This window comes from Excalfactoria chinensis, chromosome 3 (genome assembly GCF_039878825.1).
Source record: "Excalfactoria chinensis isolate bCotChi1 chromosome 3, bCotChi1.hap2, whole genome shotgun sequence".
In the NCBI taxonomy this organism is placed as follows: Eukaryota; Metazoa; Chordata; class Aves; order Galliformes; family Phasianidae; genus Excalfactoria; species Excalfactoria chinensis.
Window position 1 is genome coordinate 40,868,404 of NC_092827.1, and position 19,995 is coordinate 40,888,398.

General features: G+C 46.1%; 2 protein-coding genes across 3 annotated transcripts in view; one reads left to right on the forward strand and one right to left on the reverse strand.

Moving 5' to 3' along the window:
* The window catches only part of PDSS2 (decaprenyl diphosphate synthase subunit 2), a 108,975-nt gene extending 106,495 nt beyond the window's left edge, over positions 1-2,480 (reverse strand). Inside the window, exon 1 of the mRNA XM_072331304.1 lies at positions 2,132-2,480. Coding sequence (XP_072187405.1) covers positions 2,132-2,343 — 212 coding nt within the window. The 5' untranslated portion in view covers positions 2,344-2,480. The remainder of the gene's footprint in view (positions 1-2,131) is intronic.
* A 15,234-nt stretch (positions 2,481-17,714) lies between these two features.
* The window catches only part of SOBP (sine oculis binding protein homolog), a 107,736-nt gene continuing 105,455 nt past the window's right edge, over positions 17,715-19,995 (forward strand). For both annotated transcript variants that reach the window (XM_072332929.1, XM_072332928.1), the window contains exon 1: positions 17,715-17,872. In XM_072332929.1, coding sequence (XP_072189030.1) covers positions 17,777-17,872 — 96 coding nt within the window. In that variant the 5' untranslated portion in view covers positions 17,715-17,776. The remainder of the gene's footprint in view (positions 17,873-19,995) is intronic.

Sequence of the window (19,995 nt, forward strand, 5' to 3'; positions counted from 1 at the left end):
GAGCTGTCTGGGTTGGAGGCATCGGGGGTCGAGCATCACCCCAGAACACCTGCTGCGGGCCTGATTCATGGCAGGCACCGAAACCCATGAGCTGCCACTGCTGCATCCAATGAGGGGAAGGAATTGATAGGATCATCAGAGAAATGTATACTGCCCCAACAGCTGCTCCTCCACATGTCCTGTCTCACGTGGACTGTTATCTTAAAGCTGCCTTCCCTAAGGCTCTCAGCACTGGGCTCTGTGCTGTAGCAGCCTGCTGACCCAAAACGTGGCAAAAGGTTAAAATCACTCATCAACACTTCACTTACACTGTATGTTTTCAGAGCTGTAGCAGTGATGCTCTCTACGCTGTTTCAGTTCAGAACTTACGCTGCTCAAAGCCAATGGTTTTCTACCGAAGCTTAAGAAACCCATTACAGTCTAAGGAAGACTTCCAAGGAGCAGCAGAGAATTTAGGCAGGAAGACAAATGAGCTTATAAACAGGAGGAAGACCAACTTTTAATGGTCTGATAGTGATAGGACAAGGAAGAAAGCTTTAAACTAAAAGAGGAGAGATTTAGATTGGACATTAAGAGGAACTTCTTTACTCAGAAGGTGGTGAGGCGCTGGCACAGCAGCCCATAGAAGCTGTGGGTGCCCCATCCCTGTAGGTGCTCAAGACCAGGTTGGGTGAGGCCTGGGCAGCTGAGTTGGAGGGTGGCAGCCCTGTCCATGGCAGGGGGTGGGACTCAGTAGGCTTTGAGGTCCCTTCCAACTCAAACCATTTTATGACTCTATGATTCCATGAAGGAAAAAAACAAAGGAAAAAGCTCTGAAAAGAAAATTCTACTCGTCAAAGAAGTTAAAGAAAATTAGCACAGCTCAGAAAGCAATAAGCAATCATAATTTGATTGTCGACACTTACAATATACAACCTCAAGAACACAGTAGGAAGAAGAAACTTTAGAAACAGGTGGAATTAATCAATTTTAAGCACAGTTTCCAGATGGCCACAAAAACCAAATATCTTTCCAAGTGTTTGAGTACTTAATGGACATGTATGTTTTTGCATTCACAGTCTTCAAGGTTAGAACTGAACAACATCACACCCAAAAGTTCAAGTACTGAGTACCGGTTTGTTATTTTGTTTTGTGGGGTTTTTTTAATTTTAAAGCAATAAATAGAATCAGTTCTTCAGGCCCTGTGCCTGACTGCATCCTTGATAGCGTTCAACAAGCTACAGGCTTAAAGGATCAAGTCCAAAGCAGCGCACGAACATCACTTCAAAAAGACCATCACAGCTCTTTCCTGAAATATCCATCCAAGCCACAAAGCACAGGGTTCAGCCAAATCTGCAAACAAACCAGCAGCTACTACACACTGAGCAGGCCCTCAGGTTCACACCGATGTCTAGTTTCAGCATTGGGGGACTCTCTGGTACTCCTACAGCTGTAATGATAACTGAAGATTCTGTGGTGATCCAGTCCTCCTGTTTGCTACCAACCTTAAAAATGAATCCAAAGGCAGAAAATGCTCTCACCTTGTCCCTCCTCTCAAACATGCACACCAGAAAAAAAACACAACCTTTCCTATACAGTTTATCACAATACTGCAACCTGTTGGTACATATGATCCCCTGCCCTCAAAGAAAGAAAAAAAGAAAAGAAAAAAGGAAAAAGAAATTTCTCTTTAGCAGTATTTTCTGGAGCCAGGCGTTTCCTGCTTCTTCTAACAAGCTGATCTGTTTCTTCCTGAAAAGTTTTCTTAAGTTCCAACACAAAAGCCCCAGGTTTGCAGACACAGACCTTGAAAAACTCATCTTGGGTTTTGACAGCGCTGCAGCATCACTGCAGAGACACTGAGGGCCACCACATTGCTACATCTGTGAGTCTTGAAAAGCAGAGTAGAACACCGCTCTGAATAAGAGCCAATTTGTGGTTCACACCTGTTGACAGACGTTTAGCACAGCAACCTCGGGCACTCTTAACTGTTGCGTGTTTAACCACAGCGATTCAGGCCGACCGGTTTCCCCTTCTATCCCACCGTCTCCTCACAACACACACCCAAAAACCGCGAGCGCGACGAGGCCAGCCCCGCTTCTCCCACCCGAGGAGCTGCCGCCCGACCCCCGGCGCGGCCGCGGGCGCTCACCGGGCGGTGTCGAGCAGCGGGTGCTTGGTGCCCACCAACTTGCGGACCTGCATGGCGATGTTGCTGAGCTCGTCACTCAGCAGGCACCGCAGGCTCATGAAGGACGTCGGGTACCCCACGATCTTCTCGGCTTCCGACACCACCTGACTCCAGGGCGCGGCCGAAGGCGGGCCGCCCCCCGAAAGCCCGCGCCGCAGCAGGGCCCCCCACATTCCGCTCTGCGCCGCTGCTCGGCCCGGCTCAGCACCGGGCGGCGGACCGGCGCTACCTTACTGCGCCCTGGGGGCAGCCATCTTGCGCGTCGCAAACGGGCCGTAAAGAGAGGCAGTGCCGCTCTCCCTTCCCGCTTCGCCCGTCTTCCGTGCCTGACGGCCTCTCGCGGCGTCCCCGCCTTGAGGGTCGCGGAGTGCTCCGAGTGGGGAGGGAGGTGCGAGGCAGACCCAGCCGTGCCTCTTGCTCCACACAGCGTCACCCCAAATTCATTCTGTTGTCCCAGCGCTCCTTGATCGCCAGCACTCGGGGCGGTGCAGCCTGCTCCATGCCCACCGCCCTCTGGTGCGGAACCTCTTCTGAACAGCCACGTCTGAGCTTCGCTGCTTAAGAGTCAAGAGTTCTGATGAGAAAACAGCCCCATTGACGTTATTCTTGTGAAAAACGGGGCATTACGTTTCTTGCCTTTCTAAATAAAAGCGTACATCTCACTCTGCGTTGCTCCACGTGATTAAAGAGTTACAGTGAAGGATACTGTGAAAATAAATGAATAAATGAGAAAGGTGCAAGCAGAACGCAATTCCATCGCAAAACTAAAAATGAGGCGCAGTCCAGGAAAGCACAAACAAATAGAAGCTGATAGAAAATAGTTGATAGAAATGATAGAGAGAAAACGGTGCTACCTGCTTCCATGGGTAACCACAAGGGGTTCACTGTTCTCACACCTGAGACAAGACTCAAAGCAAACAACAGCAGTTTAAAAGTTATTGCCCTAAGGAAGGGGATTTGGCTGGAGCTGATAGCATCAGGACTTGTCTGTGATGAGCAGCTTCCCCTAGACCTGGAATGTAGAGAGCCTGCAAAGTCTGCTTTCTGTGCGGTTTGTCTCTGGGTGAGTCAGGCTTAACTCTGAGAGAGCTGCCATTGGATTAGCTTAGCTAATCACAGAGCAAACTGGTGGGATATAGCGAGTTCCAGCTTACAAGCACTGTCCACTAATAACAGAATGTGATGGCGTGCTTCTGTGCAGAAAGACTTGAGTTAATGAAAAACGCCGGAGGGATGCACTTAAGAGGAGCTAACAAGGCACCTCAACCTATAACAGTGACAAATTCCTTGATCCATCTCCCGAGCCCTGTCCGTTCTTGCACTTAATGTGGTAAGTGTTCTGTGAAAAACTAACATGATTATTCAATTACAGTCTACTTAAAATAATACTTATAAACAGAGTGAGGAGAATTAGAGTTCTACGGGCAGTAAACCTACCATCTCCTAATGTGTGAGACTTCATGTCTGCACAGCCTGCATCCTAATCATGGGCTCTTCTCTTCATGTGCATTTGTGAGTGTGGTTTGTAGGGAGAAGCATCAAAGTCTTCTCTCTGCTCTTGTGCTGAGCTCCATAACACCCCAATTTCTGCGAAAAGCATTTGAAGTCCAGGTAAACCTTATGGAGATGACCATTGCTGTTGGACTTTCCAGGCAGCAGAAAGCAGAAATGCCATTCTGAGGAAGGGTATTTACTTACGCTTTTTTAGTTGACAGTTACAAGCATTAAAAGCCAGAGTCTTATAAAGGGTAATGATAGAAAATCCTGCCCAGAGGTATTGCTGCTTGTACCGCCCATAATACTCAGTTTCTCAGTTTTTTCTTCTCTCTTCCTCTCAGAATACAAATAAATAAATAAAACAGAAGCAAAAGTGTGATGTACTCACTGTATTTTAAGTTCATGGACACAACGTTATGTTTGTTTGTTTGCTTGCTTGCTTGCTTGCTTTTGGCTTGGTTCACTTCCCCTCAGGAATCAATAGAAAAAGCCACACTATTTCTAGGGCTTCAGTATGTGTATGATATATGTGTCTATTTCTTTGGAGTCTTTAGTAGAGAAGGAAATGGTAGGCCTTTTTTTTTTCCTTTTTTCTTTTTCTTTTTTTTCCCCCTATCAATTGACTTCGTTAAGCCTTCCCAGGAAGAGAAAGAAACCTCTGCAGGGGGCCAGTATCAAAGTTGAAGAACAAAGAGGAGATGTGAAGGGACATTTCTGTTTACAGCAGCATTCTCTGGACTGTATGCCACAGGATACATCAAAGCCAGCATCAATGCCAGCTCTGGATCTCTTCTAACAGATGAAATGTAGCAGTATTTTCCTGACTGTCATCTAAAGCAAAACTTTTGCAACGGACTTACACTTGGTTGTGGAACAGTTGACTGTTCATAGTTACTCTGGCCCTATGCAAAATAAATAATGTCTGTGGGAGAATGAAGCTAGAAATATTTGTATTTTATACTATCTATACTCTATGTAACCGAATATTGTTCTGGATATTGCTTAAGTTTTTAATACATTAAAACACTTTGGTGCACTCCACAAAGGTTTACAAAAATGAAAGCCAACAGGAATGTGTCTTTGTTCTGCAGAGTATCCAAGCAGTCTCCCCACCACACATCCATCCATGCAGCAAATTGATTTACTTCACAACATCCTGGAGAAGTAGACAGTTATGATAATTTCTGTGTTGAAAGTCAGAAGGTTTAAACTTAGAGGTTATGTGATTTGTCCAAGGCTTCAAAAAAGCCCTAAGGCAAACTGAGAAAAGAATTCTCTTCTCTTGACCTGGATGTCTGTGCCTTGTCTACAAGGCAGCCTATCTTCCTACTGGCCTATAGCCTACAGAGAAGTATGAATGCTTATTGATCCCTTAGTTACACACACACACACACACAAAAAGCCGGTATCATTCAATGTCAGGTGATTTCAGTAGGAGCCACATGCTCTGGATAGAATTTGGCAAGAAAATGTGTTAATTTTTAAAACTAAATATACCTGCTGAGATACCAATATCAGAAAATGATTTGTTGCTGGTTAATGAATGATAATTAATGCATAATTATTTTGATTTTCCTTAGCAAGTAAATAAATACAGCTGTGATATATAAGGATGCTTTGTGTGAGTAGGAGTATGATACCATTTTTCCTTTGCACACAAAACACAGCACTTGGGTCTATAGTCAGTGCACAGATCAGGAGCCAAAACACCCAATAGGTCTCAGTAGCACTGTGCAGGCAACGAGGCGAGCCCTCCTGTGCTGCATGCTTACTGCACACAGCTCCATTCACACTTGCTCACCAGCCTGCACTGCAAGAAAACAAAATCAATTGAAATCCCTCCATTTCAGCAAGCTGAGGAGGAATAGTAGCAGAGCAGTGTGCAGCTGATAACACCCCTCCTTCAGAAAGTCACCGTTTTTTCACCTACCAACCCAATTTCAATTGTAAGGCAGCCTCTTAGTCTGTCTTAAATGACTGGCACTGCTCCACTCAGGGGAATTTGGGCAGGGACTTATAAAACAGCAGTGCTTTAGAGCTGAGTAATCTATGGAAGGAGCAGGAGGAAGATAAGCACAATGTTAATTCTGGTCGTATGCAATCGAAGCTGACAAAGCATCCATCACCCTGTACAATATTAGCCTTTACATATTCAGCTTTATCAGTTTCCCCATTCCTAATCCATCATTAACCACCCCGTGAAGCCTCAGCTAATTAGCCCCACCTCTGCAACTCGGCAACCTATTAACTATTTATTATTTCTATTTAGTTGCACTCCAGTAGCAGTGAAAAACTCCAACCAGACACATTTTAGTACTGCGACAAAGGAGATGGTCCCCTGCTTATGGAGTTCATGGTCGGGATGAGGGTGAAAGCAGCAGAGTAAATGACAGCTGTGCTGAACAAAGGCTTACTCACACACACTCCATTAAACACTCCTCCCCACATATCTATAGATTTTATATGGATTTTATTTTTTTCCATCACAGCATCCTTTGAAATCAAAGAATGTGGTGCAATTTGGGAGGGTCCAGTGGAAAAATAAACAGGATTTATCCTTTTAGGTGAAAAGTAGATTGAAAAGCTATCTAAACCTTTTCACAATTGGTGAGTAGGAAATAAAATGCAGTGATTAAAGTCCTAGTATATCAGGATACTGGCTAACATACAGAATGTGTACATTTTCTATGGATTTAATAAATAAATCCAAGCGTTTCTCTGTTAAAATACTTATATCACAGGGATAAAATGTGTGTAATTTATGAAGCGTTATGTATATTTTGCAGCTTGCTATTCACATGCATAATCAAAGCACAGACTGAATATTAAATGTTCTTTTTTTTTCCTCCTACCAGCAATGCTCAGCTTGAGAGGAGACCTGTGTACGTTTTTGTCCTTTTCTTTTTTCCACGTACATGAGAAGCAATGTGCTACCCACCAAGGCTGGCTTCATTTTTTCTATTGAAGCAAACATTGCAGAAGTGAGCGGGGCCTTTATTTTATTTATCTCCCTTTCTTATTTATGACTCCTTCTTGAAGGGTGCCTAAAAGATCCGGTTCATGAAATACCCACTGCCCACTGCTGAGGAGCGTGGCACAGTGTGAGCACCCAGCACCAAAGGCTTGACTCTAGCTTTCTGTTTACTGATGAACTTAAAAAGCACAGAACATTTGAGGAAGTTGTTATCCAAAGGGCTGCTCTCACTCCGTACCTGCTCACTGCTTTACTAACACAAAGGCAATAATGTCTTTCTGGGAACAAGGTCTGTGTATACAAAAGTCGACCTAAATGATGAAGGAAATGGCTTAAAAATTGTTTTAGGTGGCACAAAGAAAATAATTTGAATCCGTCCTTCAAATTCTGTGTCTGAACAAAGAAACGGATTTTAAATAGCACGAACTAAATGGCTTCAGGGAAATAAAAACAAAAGTATTCCTTTATTATTATACTGTACTATCCACACATTTCCCCCCTGGTTTGGGTAAACCCTTCTTTTCAGTATAAGTGTTTTTCAGTATGAATCCTCTGCTTTTGAATTTGTCCCCCTGCCAATCCATTGGAGACAAAGAATAGTGACCGTCGTGGTACAAGGGGAGACGCATTCATTTTTATCTAGCTCTTTACTTACTGCATCTGTTCTTCTTTTAGCCTCTGTAATTAAAATGCCTGCCTGCCTCTTCAATACATGCTCTAAAATGATTAAAATGTTAACAACGTGGCAGTCATAGTTATTGCTGCTGTACACAAGAAGGGACAATTGATACAGGCCAACACAAACGGGAGCTATGGTTGGGAAACCATAAGCTGAAAATGCAAAATGGAATATAAGAGTATTGTGTCTCTGATAAGCACTTGTTTAAAATGCTTAACGGAAGAGAATGAGAAATCAGCCAACTACAAGCAGGCATTTCATGTGGTATGTCCACTCAGATTCCATTTGTCTGAATTTTAGGTATTAGATGCCCTATCAAGTCTGTCGTGTTTAACAAACCAAAATGGATGTGTTTTCCCAAATGTTCATGTCTGGCTCTTCTAAATTCTCTGAAACTGTTTAGGCTTTTGCTCCTCAGAACACCCCATGGACAGGTGTTCCACGGTTACTGTACACATTATATCAGAAAAAAAGATCCCTGTTTCATTATGTTTATTTTAAGGCTCCCAATGAACAGGTAAGGCCAGTGAGGCATGCCCGTGTTAGTCTCGAATTAGGCTTGAACAACACCCCCATCCCTTTCTTTCTTAATTCCCCCTATCTTGCTTCTCTTCTCTCTCCTTCTCACTTAATTGTATCCTCATATTACCTCTGGAAAGTTTATGAGCTATATAGGTATCTGTATTAAAAACGTTCATCTACTACCTACCAGACTCTGAATGACCTTCAGAGAAGCACCCTTCCACAGAGATGTCAATCACTTGTAAGTTTAGTTTTCAACTTTCTCACCTCTTTTCATTTCACAGCTGCCAAGTGACAGTGACCCGGTTTTTGGAGGTGCTCAGCACCCACTGACTCCCAGGGGGAGCTGCTGGCACTCAGCACGCCTAAGAGAAGACTTTTATGCAAAGTGCCTGCCTGATTTTGGGCACTCGAGTATTAAATTGCTATTCTGGATTCAGACCCACTGCACTGTGACACAGGAAATAGTCAGCCTAGCAGTAAAATTAAGAACCTCAGGGCTGGTGGTGCAGCCTCTACTCGCAGTGATTTGAGGTAAGCAGTCCTCTCGAATTAAATATCAGCGACAGATAGTCTCTTTTTTCAGACTCAGTGACAAATGCTACAGAGCACAACCATGGTGCAGATTGTGTGTAATACAAATGTACAGAACATTGCTGCATCAGGGGTCCTTCTCAGTCATCTGATTTTCAGATTTCTATTTGTTTCCATAGTAAAACACACTTTAAAACTTTCATGTTCACATTTACCTGCACAGTTATCCAACAGATAAACTTTCCATCTGCCCTATATTTTTCCCTTCCTTTCCTGTTCCTCTCTCACTTTTGGAATTTGCTCAGACCTATTCTCTAGCCAAATTTTTTTCTCCCTTTTTTTTTCCCCCTTCAGTATATTCCTCTTTACATTTCTTTTTGCTTTCTCACCACCTTTCTATGTGTCAGCCTTGTTCCAGTTCTTCTCCCCAGTGGCATTCAGAACTCCTGCTACTTTCATATACTCTCACCATTTCAAGTCGCTTTCCCACATGCTCTCTTTCACGGAACACCTTCCTTCCACTGATTTCTGAAGCACAGATGCTTGTTCGCTTTCCACGATGGCAACAACAGCTCTAAAAGAAACATATAATTTCCTCTCTTGCAATTCATGCACAAATGACTGGCATGTTCTGCCTGGAGAAAGCCTTTCGAATTTCCTTGCTTTTGTGGAATCTGTGAAAAAGTCTGATAAATTACAGCTTTTGCAGTTATTTCAAATAACTTTATTTGCAGCCAACTGGGGAAAAATCTGTCAGTGGTGCCATCTCTGTATTCTTTCAAAGGTCATTGGTGCTTCATGAGTGAGCTCAAAGCGAAGACAGTTCAAAGGGAGACTCACTTTTTTTCCCCCAACAAAGATTTCACATTACATGTTCCAGCAGTGACAGGGCTGTCGTACAGGACATAAGAACTGGGTTCTAGTTCAGACTGTGACATTCTTCAAGTATCGCAGAATCACACGATCACAGAATCATGTGGGCTGGAAGATCATCTAGTACAACGCTACTGCTAAAGCAGTTTCCCTAGAGCAGGTTGCATGTAAGTTATTCCATCACCTTCCTGGAGATGGAGGTGAGGCTGACGGGCCCTTAGTTTCACGGGTCCTCCTTCTCTCCCTTTTTGAAGACTGGAGTGACATCAGTTTTTCTCCAGTCTCAAGGCATCTCTCCTATTCTCAATGATCTCCTTTCACAAATGATAGAGTGTAGTTCGACACTCACTTCTGCCAGCATCCTCGGCCCTCATGCATCCTATCAGGGTGAAGTACATATGTCTTGCCACCTTATGCCTCTTCCTATCATTTCTCACCTGTGAAACATCTGTAGCACAAAATGATAGCTATAATATTAGCCAGCAACAGATAGAAAGGTCCCAACTTCTGCCTGCAGCAGCTCTTCACACTGGGACTACGCATTTTCCTGTGAGGTAACTTCTCCCTGAAGTTACCAAAAGCTGAAATCCAGTCGCAAGCCTTCTGCATGAGAGCAGGGTGGGATGGAATTTGTTTGCAATCATCTCCTGTCAGCATCCTCTGGTGATGTGAAAAGGTATGGTGAGGGCAGCAATTCTGCTTTAGGTATACCTTTGTGAAAAGAAGTAGATAACCAAATGCAGCTTCAAGAATCTTGAATTGAGATAGGCACATACATTGGTCCAGTTCTAAGGGAAAAAAAATTCTCATTTGTGCTGAGAAGGATTCTTGGGACTGTCTTTAAGGGAAATTCATGTTTGGTTATGGCAGTAAAAGACATAGATTATTATCATTAATGTTACATGCACAGTTTAATTAGAAAAAGCTACATGGATCAGGAAATCAAAACCTTTCCAGATAATAGTTATACTAATTGCTTAAAAGTTTATAAATCAAAGCAAATTGAATAAATTGCGGGAGAAAAGGGCCGACAAGAATCTCCTGAAGTTCAACAAAGCAGCGCAAAGTCATGCACCTGGAAGGGAATAATCTGACAGCAGTACAGGTGGGAGACCAACTAGAAAGCAGCTTTGCAGAGCAGGCCCTGGGGTGCTGGCTTACAACCAGCTGAACATTAGCCAACGATACGCCCTTGCAGCAAAGGCTTGGGCTGCATTAGGAAAAGCACTGCCAACAGGTCACATGAGGTGATCCTTCCACCCTGCTCAGCTCTGGTGAGACATGACTGGGGTGTTGGGTCCAGTTCTGGGCTCCCAAGAGCAAAATAGACAGGGATGCACTGCAACAAGTGCAGCACAGCAGCACAGAAATAATGTACAGACTTGAGCATCTGATGTAAGAGAAGAGGCTCAGAGATCCAAGTCTGTTCATCCTGGAGGGGACTCAGAGAGGATTTCATCAGTATGTAGAAACAACTGATGGGAGGGGGAAAAGAAGATGGAGCCACACTCTTCTCAGTGAAAAGTCAAGGAACAAAGGGCACAAACTGAAATACAGCAAATTTCATTTAAGCGTAAGATAACCTCTTTTTACTGTGAAGGTGGACAAACTCTGGAGCAGGTTGTCCTGAGATGCTGTGGTTGCCTCAGAGATATTTGAAACATTACTGAACTCAGTCATGAGCAACGCGTTCACCATTGAGGAGGGAAGTTAGGTTCTTCTCTGCAAGAACCTTCCAATCTCTGCTATTCTTTGATTCTAGGACAAAGAATGTTTCCTGTGCTGGAAAGATATGACATGTTCTAGTCCTGCATATATTTGTTATGTATTCTCATGACGTGTTTGGGATTTTGACAGACTTTTAGCCACAGCAATGTGAATGCATTGCCGTTATTAATTAGGCTGTGTAAAATTCACGTAAATCTAACTGAGAAGATCAAGAGATTGAATCACCTGTCATGTAGGATTCTGGTGAGATGCTGGCAGGAAAGCAAGCATTGCAGTAGAAGAGTAATTGTCAAATAATGACACGTCAAAGCCCAACTTTAAACAGGTCTAAAACATTTAGTACAGGTGACTGCAGGTACTTCGATGTGTTTCTTTGGGTCCGGGAGAGAAATTAATAACCTACCGTATCTCGTATAAGCAATGAAGGGGGTAATTTGGACAAAATGATGTAATGTTTTTGAAAGCATGACAAGAAAATTAAGGATGAGGAAACTCCGGAATGACTTTTATGAATGAAAAGAACCTGTAATTGTTTTCCATCCCTTGACAGATGTTACTTAAACTGACATACTATATCATGCAACAAAGCTCACAGGGGAAATACAGAATTATGAGAAAATGCATAAACCACTATCTTCATTGTGAAAAAAAATCTTCTATTCTTCACAAAAAAGACAAAGAGAGGAGGGATGCTTTTTAGGAAGAACTTGATGTAGATTGCTATGAAACATTTTCAGGAGCACGAATAATAAGCACGAATGATCTATATTAAAGGTAGAAACAATTTCAAAATAACAGAAAAATTCCCACCGTATCCCAACCACACACAACTTCTCTGCACCTCCTCCTGCCGTTGTGGTGTCCGTGGGACTTACCCATTTATTAAAGCGAAACCAAGGAAATTCTCTCCTCCTTTCTTCTGTGTGGAGAAGTGGGAGAATGACAAGAGCTGGAACAGGCAGCTGTTGAGAAATGGCAGGTGAAGAAATGAGTTGTCTTTTGTTGTAGGTATTCTCAGGTCACTTCAGAGTGAGCTCTATAGCCCTGGGAAGCTGCAAAGAATGCAGGCATCCACCCCTCACCATCTTTGCTTTTGGGTTTGACAGTTCCTAAGTTTCAAGGTGTGTGAAGGATGTGGAATGGAGGCATAGGGAGCAGGTAGGTCTCTCAGGTACTCCAGACCTGCCCTAGTACCATAGGGCAGCATTTTAGGTTTCTGTCACTATGTCATTTTTGTCACTATGGCATTTTAGGTTTCTGTCACTACAAGATCTCAGGAAAGCAGGGCTTTTACCAACTTGTTTTACAGAACAAGTGGAGCACTGTATTGAACAAATGAAGCTTTAGAGAAGGCTCACAGGTTTCATTCTGAGGTACGGTCCTTTAAAGAAATGGGGTCTAGAATGTATGGTTTGCCATCTCCAAGTTCGAGTCTTGTTCGATGTGTGCCTCTCCCCGATCTTTGGCTTCATGCTAGGTATAAAATTGTCACTGCAGATCTACTGAGTAATGGTGGTGAATAGGTGGAGGGTAGCAGTAGGCAGATGATAAAGCATTTTCCTCAAAGTCAAAACCGGTGTCTGGGGCACACTTTACCAATCTGGCTTTACACAAATTGCTGGTACCTTTTCAAAGGTTTAATCTCAACTGTTTTTCAGTAGTGCAGGTGCTCTTTCATGCTGAACCACGATACATGTTGAAGAAGGAAAAGACTTCCCCTTGTTTACTTTTGCCGTAGGAGACGCAAGGTACTAAACAAAGTAAAAAGAAAGGTGTTTTAACAGAAGACTCAGAAGTGTCTAATGTCTTTCTGTTTATCAAAATCTGCTTTCTAATGAATTATGTGAACTTCTGGGCAAAGAGCAATCATTAACAGCAATAAGTTGTTCAGCATTTGCCAGAACTTTGACAGACACAGATTATATCAGGGCTCTATCTTGCCTTGAATCCGCACAGGTTTGACACTGATACACTGAAGCAACAGAAAAATTCTGAAATATTCATCAATATTAAAATACCTCCAAACATTTCCAGACCTTCATATTTGGAAAGCTGCCGCGACTCCCATTTCAACCACCATACCGTGTTGGCTTCGGAGAGGCTGCGTATTGACATTTTGCAGAACAGCCTCTAATCGTCTGAGGAAGCTCTGGATTGAGATTAGTATCCACAGCAGACAGGGATCTACAGACACTGCTGTGGGTGAGTAACGCTGCGGGCTCTCGTCCCAGCTCAGGAATGAGTGGAATGCTCCCCATCTGCAAGGTGTGGGTGAAATAACATCACTGGCATGGAAGTGGGGAGCTGAAGGAGCTGACTGCAGGGAGAAGTTCACAGGCGTGTTTCTGTATGCATGAAATGGCTGGTTGGGCTGGAAGGAAAAGAAAGAAAGAAAGAAAAAAAAAAAAAAAAGGAGAGGAAAGAAAAAAAGCTTTGGAGCAGATATTTTAATGAACTGGTGCATTTATTTGCTCCTGATGGCATAAATAATCACCTTATTGCGTCATACAGAAAGCCAGGGGATCGGTTCCACCTTGATCCGAATGAAAACATAACAGCAGTTTTCTATGAGCGCTCATAATGAATTCCTTTGTTTAATGAAACCATTTAGCAAACCAAATCCCCGATTTTAAATTTCTATTTATCGAGGGCTCACCTCAGCTACAGCCGAGACAAGAACAAGTTACTTTACGACACACCGCGCAAGTCATACGTTTTCCGTAATGACCGGCATCACCGAGCAGCCTGCCCGAGAGCTGGGGTGGCCTCCTGGCAAACAGGGAGCCACTCGCTGAGATACCCATGGAGGGACCAGAGGCCGCATCCCTCCTCTCGCTGCCTGCCGCCCTTCATCGCCCTCGGGGCGGCCGGGCGCAGGTGCGGCGGCAGGCCGCGTCTGGCACCAGGAGGGGGAGCTCCGCGCAGCGCCCGCGGGCAGCACCTGGCAGCCTGCTCACCCCCGAGCTCCGCAGCCCGTGCCAGAGCTTTGGGGGCTGCTTGCTTATGTGCTGACTGGAAAACCGGGACTTCTCACTTGTCTCGTCCACGCCAGTAGGCAACAGTGAGGAGAAAAGCGTGGCTGATAATATCAAAGAGTTGTGAGTTAATAAAGACCAGACAGAACTTGGTTATGGCAGAGCATTGCTTTCTCGTTCTTTACAAAGCCCTTTCAAAAGAGTGCCCTTTAAAAACAAATAAAGAGTGATAAACCAGAATACGAATAATAGAATATGAATTAAAGCTGGGGCAATTTATTTAAGGCAACGTGTTCACACTTGTCACTCGATATTTCAGGAGTCCATATTACTGCGCTTGCAAAAACTCAAGCGCAAATTTAGAGCTGGGAATGCAAAGCTTCAATAGGATGAAACCACCCAGCTTGAGCAAACCACTGTGCACATGGAACACTGATTTAGGCAATGCAAGAAAAAGCCGGAGCTTTTCTGGGACTCAGACATAGCAGGGAGCTGGACTTCAGCCTCACAAGTGTCTCAGTGTCCACCAAACGTCAGATCACATCTCCTTTTTTTTCTTTCCAGCTTTGAAAGTAACAATGATCTAAGCAAAACTCTTCAGCAGATAAAGCAGTGAGAGACTATGGACGGCACTGCAACTGGGGCTCATTGTGGGAAGCCTGAAGTTCTCAGCCTCCCCCAAAGCTGAGTTACAATAAGGAGTATTATCTCCTTTTTCCTCCTCACTCTGAAAAATCTTAATTTTGCCTGAGAAAATGGAAACGTGTTTGGAAAACCTTAATTCTTTTTTCAAAGAAAATGGAATTCTTCCTTTCTAATCCACACTAAGTAATAGAATCGACAAAAATCCCCTTGAATATTTCACCAGGGATAAAAGCAGCTTCACTGATTTCCACAGGGTCAGGATTGTATCTGTGGCTGATATCTGCCTACTGATACCACATTGCTCTGTACCTCTGCCTGGTAGAACAAACAAAAGCTGTGCTACCGATCCAATCAGCCACCCTTATTGACCTCTTTAAGATGTTATCCAGAATCCATATTGAGCACTGCTGAACCAGGTTTCTTTATCAAAAATACAGGTTTTCATACCAGAAATGTGTGCTGTCGCAGTTCAGTAGGTGTATTTAACATTAGGGTCTCTGCATCATAAACACCAGATTTATTTTCCTTAACTTTTTGGAGATGTTCGGATCAGCGCCACTCTATGACTGAAATATTTATGGCTTCTGCAGATTCTGATATTCTGCTCTCCCTTCTGAGTCCATGAGCTACCACGCTAAAACATAAAAGCCTCCCTTTTTCAGTCATTGCCTCCTCATTAACACATGGAACAATTAGCTTCCAAATCTTCTTTCAGTACCTACAAGTGTCAGATAGTGTCTAAGCATTCTGAATGCATGAACTTCTGTCTTGACAGTTGATGGTCCTCCATATGTTGCCACTACAAGAACAACTTCCCAAGACTATTTATAATAATATGTAATATGTCAAGGTAATAACAGCTCTAGGAAATTAGGAGATGTGATGGTTGCAGAAAGAATGTGCTATCAGATGAGGAGATCTGGACCCAGCCTGGTAGAACTTGTGTACCCATCCAAAGTCTGTAGTAGGTACCGAGGCAAAGAGGATACACTGAGAGTGTGGCTGTTAGCCAGTTGTTGATGAGGTTCTGAGGGACTGTGGGCTGTTTTTAGGAGCTTACTAAAAGCAGCTGAGAAAACTGAGCCTGTTGTCAGGAGGCACGAATCGACACCTGCATTCAGAAGCCTTTGCAGTGAGCATTTGGGAAAAGAAGTCTGAAAGCCCTCGGTTTGGGTGATCAAGAAGTGGGGATCACAATTCAGAGCTGGTAGCAAGGGCTGTGAGAGGCGTTCAGTTCTCAACGACCAATTGTTAGTCAGGAAAAGGAATGTCAGATTCGATCCTGAAGATGCTGGCTGTAACCTGCTGAGGTCCATTCATGGCATTTGGGCTGGCCAAATCCCTTCTGATATTAAAGGACATTCTGTTTATGCTGGGAGTTTAGGATTAATCTTTCTGTCAAATTATCAACTCAGACTGTTAAATTGATGCAGCGAAACGGCACTTTATTACAATATCTATAGCAAGCATTGCAAACAAGTAGTCTATTATGTGTTTTCAGATGTTTCACTAAATAATAACCGTTTAGGGCAACATGGTTATTCCGTGTAGCAAAAGGTCCAAGGTTTTCATTAACATTGTTTTACCATCTCTATAGAGAAACCAGTGATGTGTCCCTAATGGAAAAATTCATTTTGCCTTTTTCCTGTGAGTGATTTCATGAATCAGCAAGGTGCTGGTGATTCAAAGCAGGAAGGTTTCCTGAGGTTGGCTCTCAGAGGTTTCAAACCTGCAGTTCTGATGGTGCTTATAAGCAGCTTCCCCTTATGCTGTCTATCCCGACCCTGTCATGAGAGAGATGCCGAGATCCTGGGAGCACCTCCTGCTTTTCTTTTGATGAGGGGTTGGCCGCACTGACTCACTTGTAACAGAATCCCGTGAATAGAAAAGAAGGATGTGGTTGCTGCTGGTGGTGCGGTGCAGCAGGAGGAAGCGCCGTACTTTTGGAGCTTACCTGTGGAGCTCAGAGTTAGGTTCTGAAAGATTCAGCTCGCTGCATTTTAAAAACACAACAAGCAAGAAAAGACGAATCTTGCACACGAAGGGACCTGGTTTGCCCAGCTTCGGATTCTCTCGGGCTGCCAGGGGAGAGGCAGCACCTTGCTTGGCTGCGGCCGTGACCCGGCTGCTCTGGAGCGCGCTGGGATTCCTTAGCGGGCTGAGGGCTGCTGCTTCCTCGCCCGCGGTGCTCGCTACTCTCACAGCTGTGGCCACACAAAATCCCGCTTTCTTCCCACTCCCGGTGCCACGGGGTTTGTGCTCCGTGTCCCACCCCACTGTGCCCCTGCAAGCGAAGCTCGCTTCAGCCCCGAAGCGATCAAAGGAGTTTTGCTGAGTATTGTGCTCAGAAAACCACCAGCGATTTTGCAAAGTGTAATCGAGACGTTCCTGCGCGCAACGCCAACTTATTTCTGTTCGACTCAGCCGGGATTTGGCGAGGAGTCAGCTCGTCTCCACGTGGAACCCACTACACACATTTTTCAGCCGCGCTTCCTCGAAAACGGAACCGTTTCACGCCGCGGCGCGACCCGCCCGTACGATCGCGACGCCGACCGCGGGCACTCCGGCCGGGCACGGAGGCAGCTCCTCGAGGAGGATGGGGAGGGGGTGGTGCGAATATCCACGCGCATCCGCGGGTTCGCGGCTCCCCCACCCCACCTCCGAGCAGGGGCGGGGGTCCGCCCGCGCTCCGCCCCACGCTGGGCGCGTCGCCCCCCCCGGCTGCATGGCGGGCAGCGGCGGCCGATTCGGTGGCGGCAAGCTCCGCCCGCCGCCGGGCCGAGGCCGGCCTCCCGTCCCCGCCACCGCCCCCTCCGCGGCAGCCCGCCAGCAGCGCCACAGCAGGCGCGGGGCCGGCTCTCTCCGCGCTGCCTCCGCACGCCCGCGCCGCCGCCGCCGCCCGCCCCGCCGCGCCGCTCCCATGCAGGCCGGCGGCGAGGCAGAAGATGGCTGACTCGCCGGGGCACCCGCGCCCCTGCCCGCCCGCGCCCCCCGCCCGCCCGCCGCCGCCGCCGCCGCCGCCGCCGCGCTCCCCCCGGGCCCTCCGCGGCGCCGCCTGGCAGCGCTGAGAGCCGCCGCCGCTCCCCGATCCCCCTCCCCATCCCCCCCCCCCGCGCCCCTCCCGGCCCCCCCAGAGCACCAGCAGCCATTTCATCTCCGGCTCCAAGTAGGCGCAAAAAATGGCAGAAATGGAGAAAGAAGGGAGACCTCCCGAAAATAAAAGGAGCAGGAAGCCGGCGCACCCGGTGAAGCGGGAGATCAACGAGGAGATGAAGGTAGGTGCTGTGATGGGGAAGGGAGCGGGGTCCCCCCCCCGTACCCCCCCGCCGCCGCCGTCGTGCATGGAAATGGAATAAGAAAGGATCTTCTGTCATCTTTCTTTTTTTTGTAGGATGCACTGAATGTGTCTCAACTCCGCCTCCTGGGCTGAAAACAGAGACGAATTCACAGGCTGCAAATCCTGTTCATTGACCAGCTCTGATTTATTTATTTCTTAAAAAGCTCTCCCCCGTCGGGCTCTTCAGCTCCCGGGGTGCCCAGAGATGAGCCTTTTCGTCCCCCATCCCGCTCCCCTCCCTGTTTTATTCTTTTAAATAGCCACCCCTTCTGGTTGCGGGGGAAGCCCTAAAGTTAGGAAAGAAAGGACCCTCTTTTCATCCTCCCATTTCTCTCCTTTCCAGTAGCCTGCTGCAACTGTGTAATTAAATTGTCAAAGTGAAATGCGGCGCTCCGAGCCGCGCATCCTCCGTGCGCTGAGCCCCGGGGCTCCTTCCTCCCCGATCTGCTGCCGGTCGAGGTGCTCCGAAAGGTGCCCTCCCGGAGCCGCTTATAGAAGCCCTTACGGGCGGCCCCGTTGGGAAGGCGGCTGCTCCAGATGTTGGGGTGGCTGCGATTGCACACAAACAAGGCTTTGGCATTTCTTTCATCCGTAGGTCACCACTCCGGGCTTGACCGGTCCTAGGTTTTTGTGCCTGTTTTCCACGCCTGTGCCGCCTCTGTTTGTTTCATGTCTCTGATTCCCCAAAGTTGGGAGCAGCGTAGTAGGAGACTCCATCCGAACTTGTTGTTTAAGGCACGTATGAAGTGATGGAAGCGGCGTGCCCTGCTTGTGGGATAAAACCCCTGTCATTTCCTTTGAATATGTCATTTATTAAAAGACTGATTGTAGGTGGAGGGCTGCCCGGAAAATGTCACGTGTTGCATAGTATATATACTGTATGGGCAAGTGTATAAATATGCATGATGTCTAATAAAAATACCTCTGCTTTCCGGAGCGCTGATCTCCCCGTGCAAAATTAAGCAGGGTGCGTGATCCCCTCCCCTCTGCACAGCGCTGATTTCGGAGGGGCAGGCGCACAGGGCTGCACTCGCATCAGCTGCAAACAGGGAGGGGAGCAGCAGCGTCTGTGCCACAAACAAAATAAGGCATCGCCTCTTTGGGAACAGACCAGTTTCAGCTCCCGAGGAGCGTCGTTCCCCTTTGCGAGATGTATGGCACGTCCTATTTTCCGAGTGCGCTCCTTAAGAGTCCTCTCTCATTGTGCTCCTGCACAGTCCGAAGGGCTGTGGGGACGCGTGGTGCAGGGCACTGGCCCTCAGAACGTTGCTTAATGCCATCTATACGGATTGCAGCTTTTAAGTTTCATAGGTTCTAGAATTACAAATTAGCTAATTTTAATCAAAACATGTGAAATGTTATCCTGGCTGGATATAAAGGCTGACTGTGCTGGATCCTCTGGGTTTGTTTTGTTTACTTTGGCTGCAGGCGCACTCGGCGGTTTGGGAGATAGTTGTTCTTCTGCAGTATAACAGATGTTTGTCTGAAAGGGTGAGGAAGAAACAAAAACAACATTGTGCGAAGGAGAAAAATTACACAATTTGAAGCTAATGCTCCGGTATTAAGCACTGGCATTAGCTTTCGTGTAGGGAGTTTCTCTTTTTTAATCATTGATAGCTGCTTGGGGCTGCAGATCTCGGGATTTCAGCTGGCTTGGTAATTAAAGGCGGATAGAAACGGCGCTTTGAACCCATAGGATTTGTCGTGGGGAGGGAGCTGGCCGGTGGCAGAACCTCTCGCACACCGCAGGCCACCTTACAGCGCGGGCTGCGCTGCCATGCCATTGTGCTGCGCCGGGCGGTTGTGTCTTTAGCAGGACAGTTGGCTGCTGTGATCCAAGGGGGAGAGAGAAAGAAAGGGGGAGAACGTAGGAGCTCGAATTGTTGGCTCGTTGAGAAAGTTGAAATCCCGTGAAGATCGTTTGTGCTTTCTGTGCACTGAGGAGTTAAGGCGTCGAGTTTGTTCTCCATAAACCCGAGGAGTACAATAATGTAACAAATTGGTTGCATTGTGCAAAATGTGTGCGGCAAAATGACAGAGGGAACACAATGTGCCCTTGTG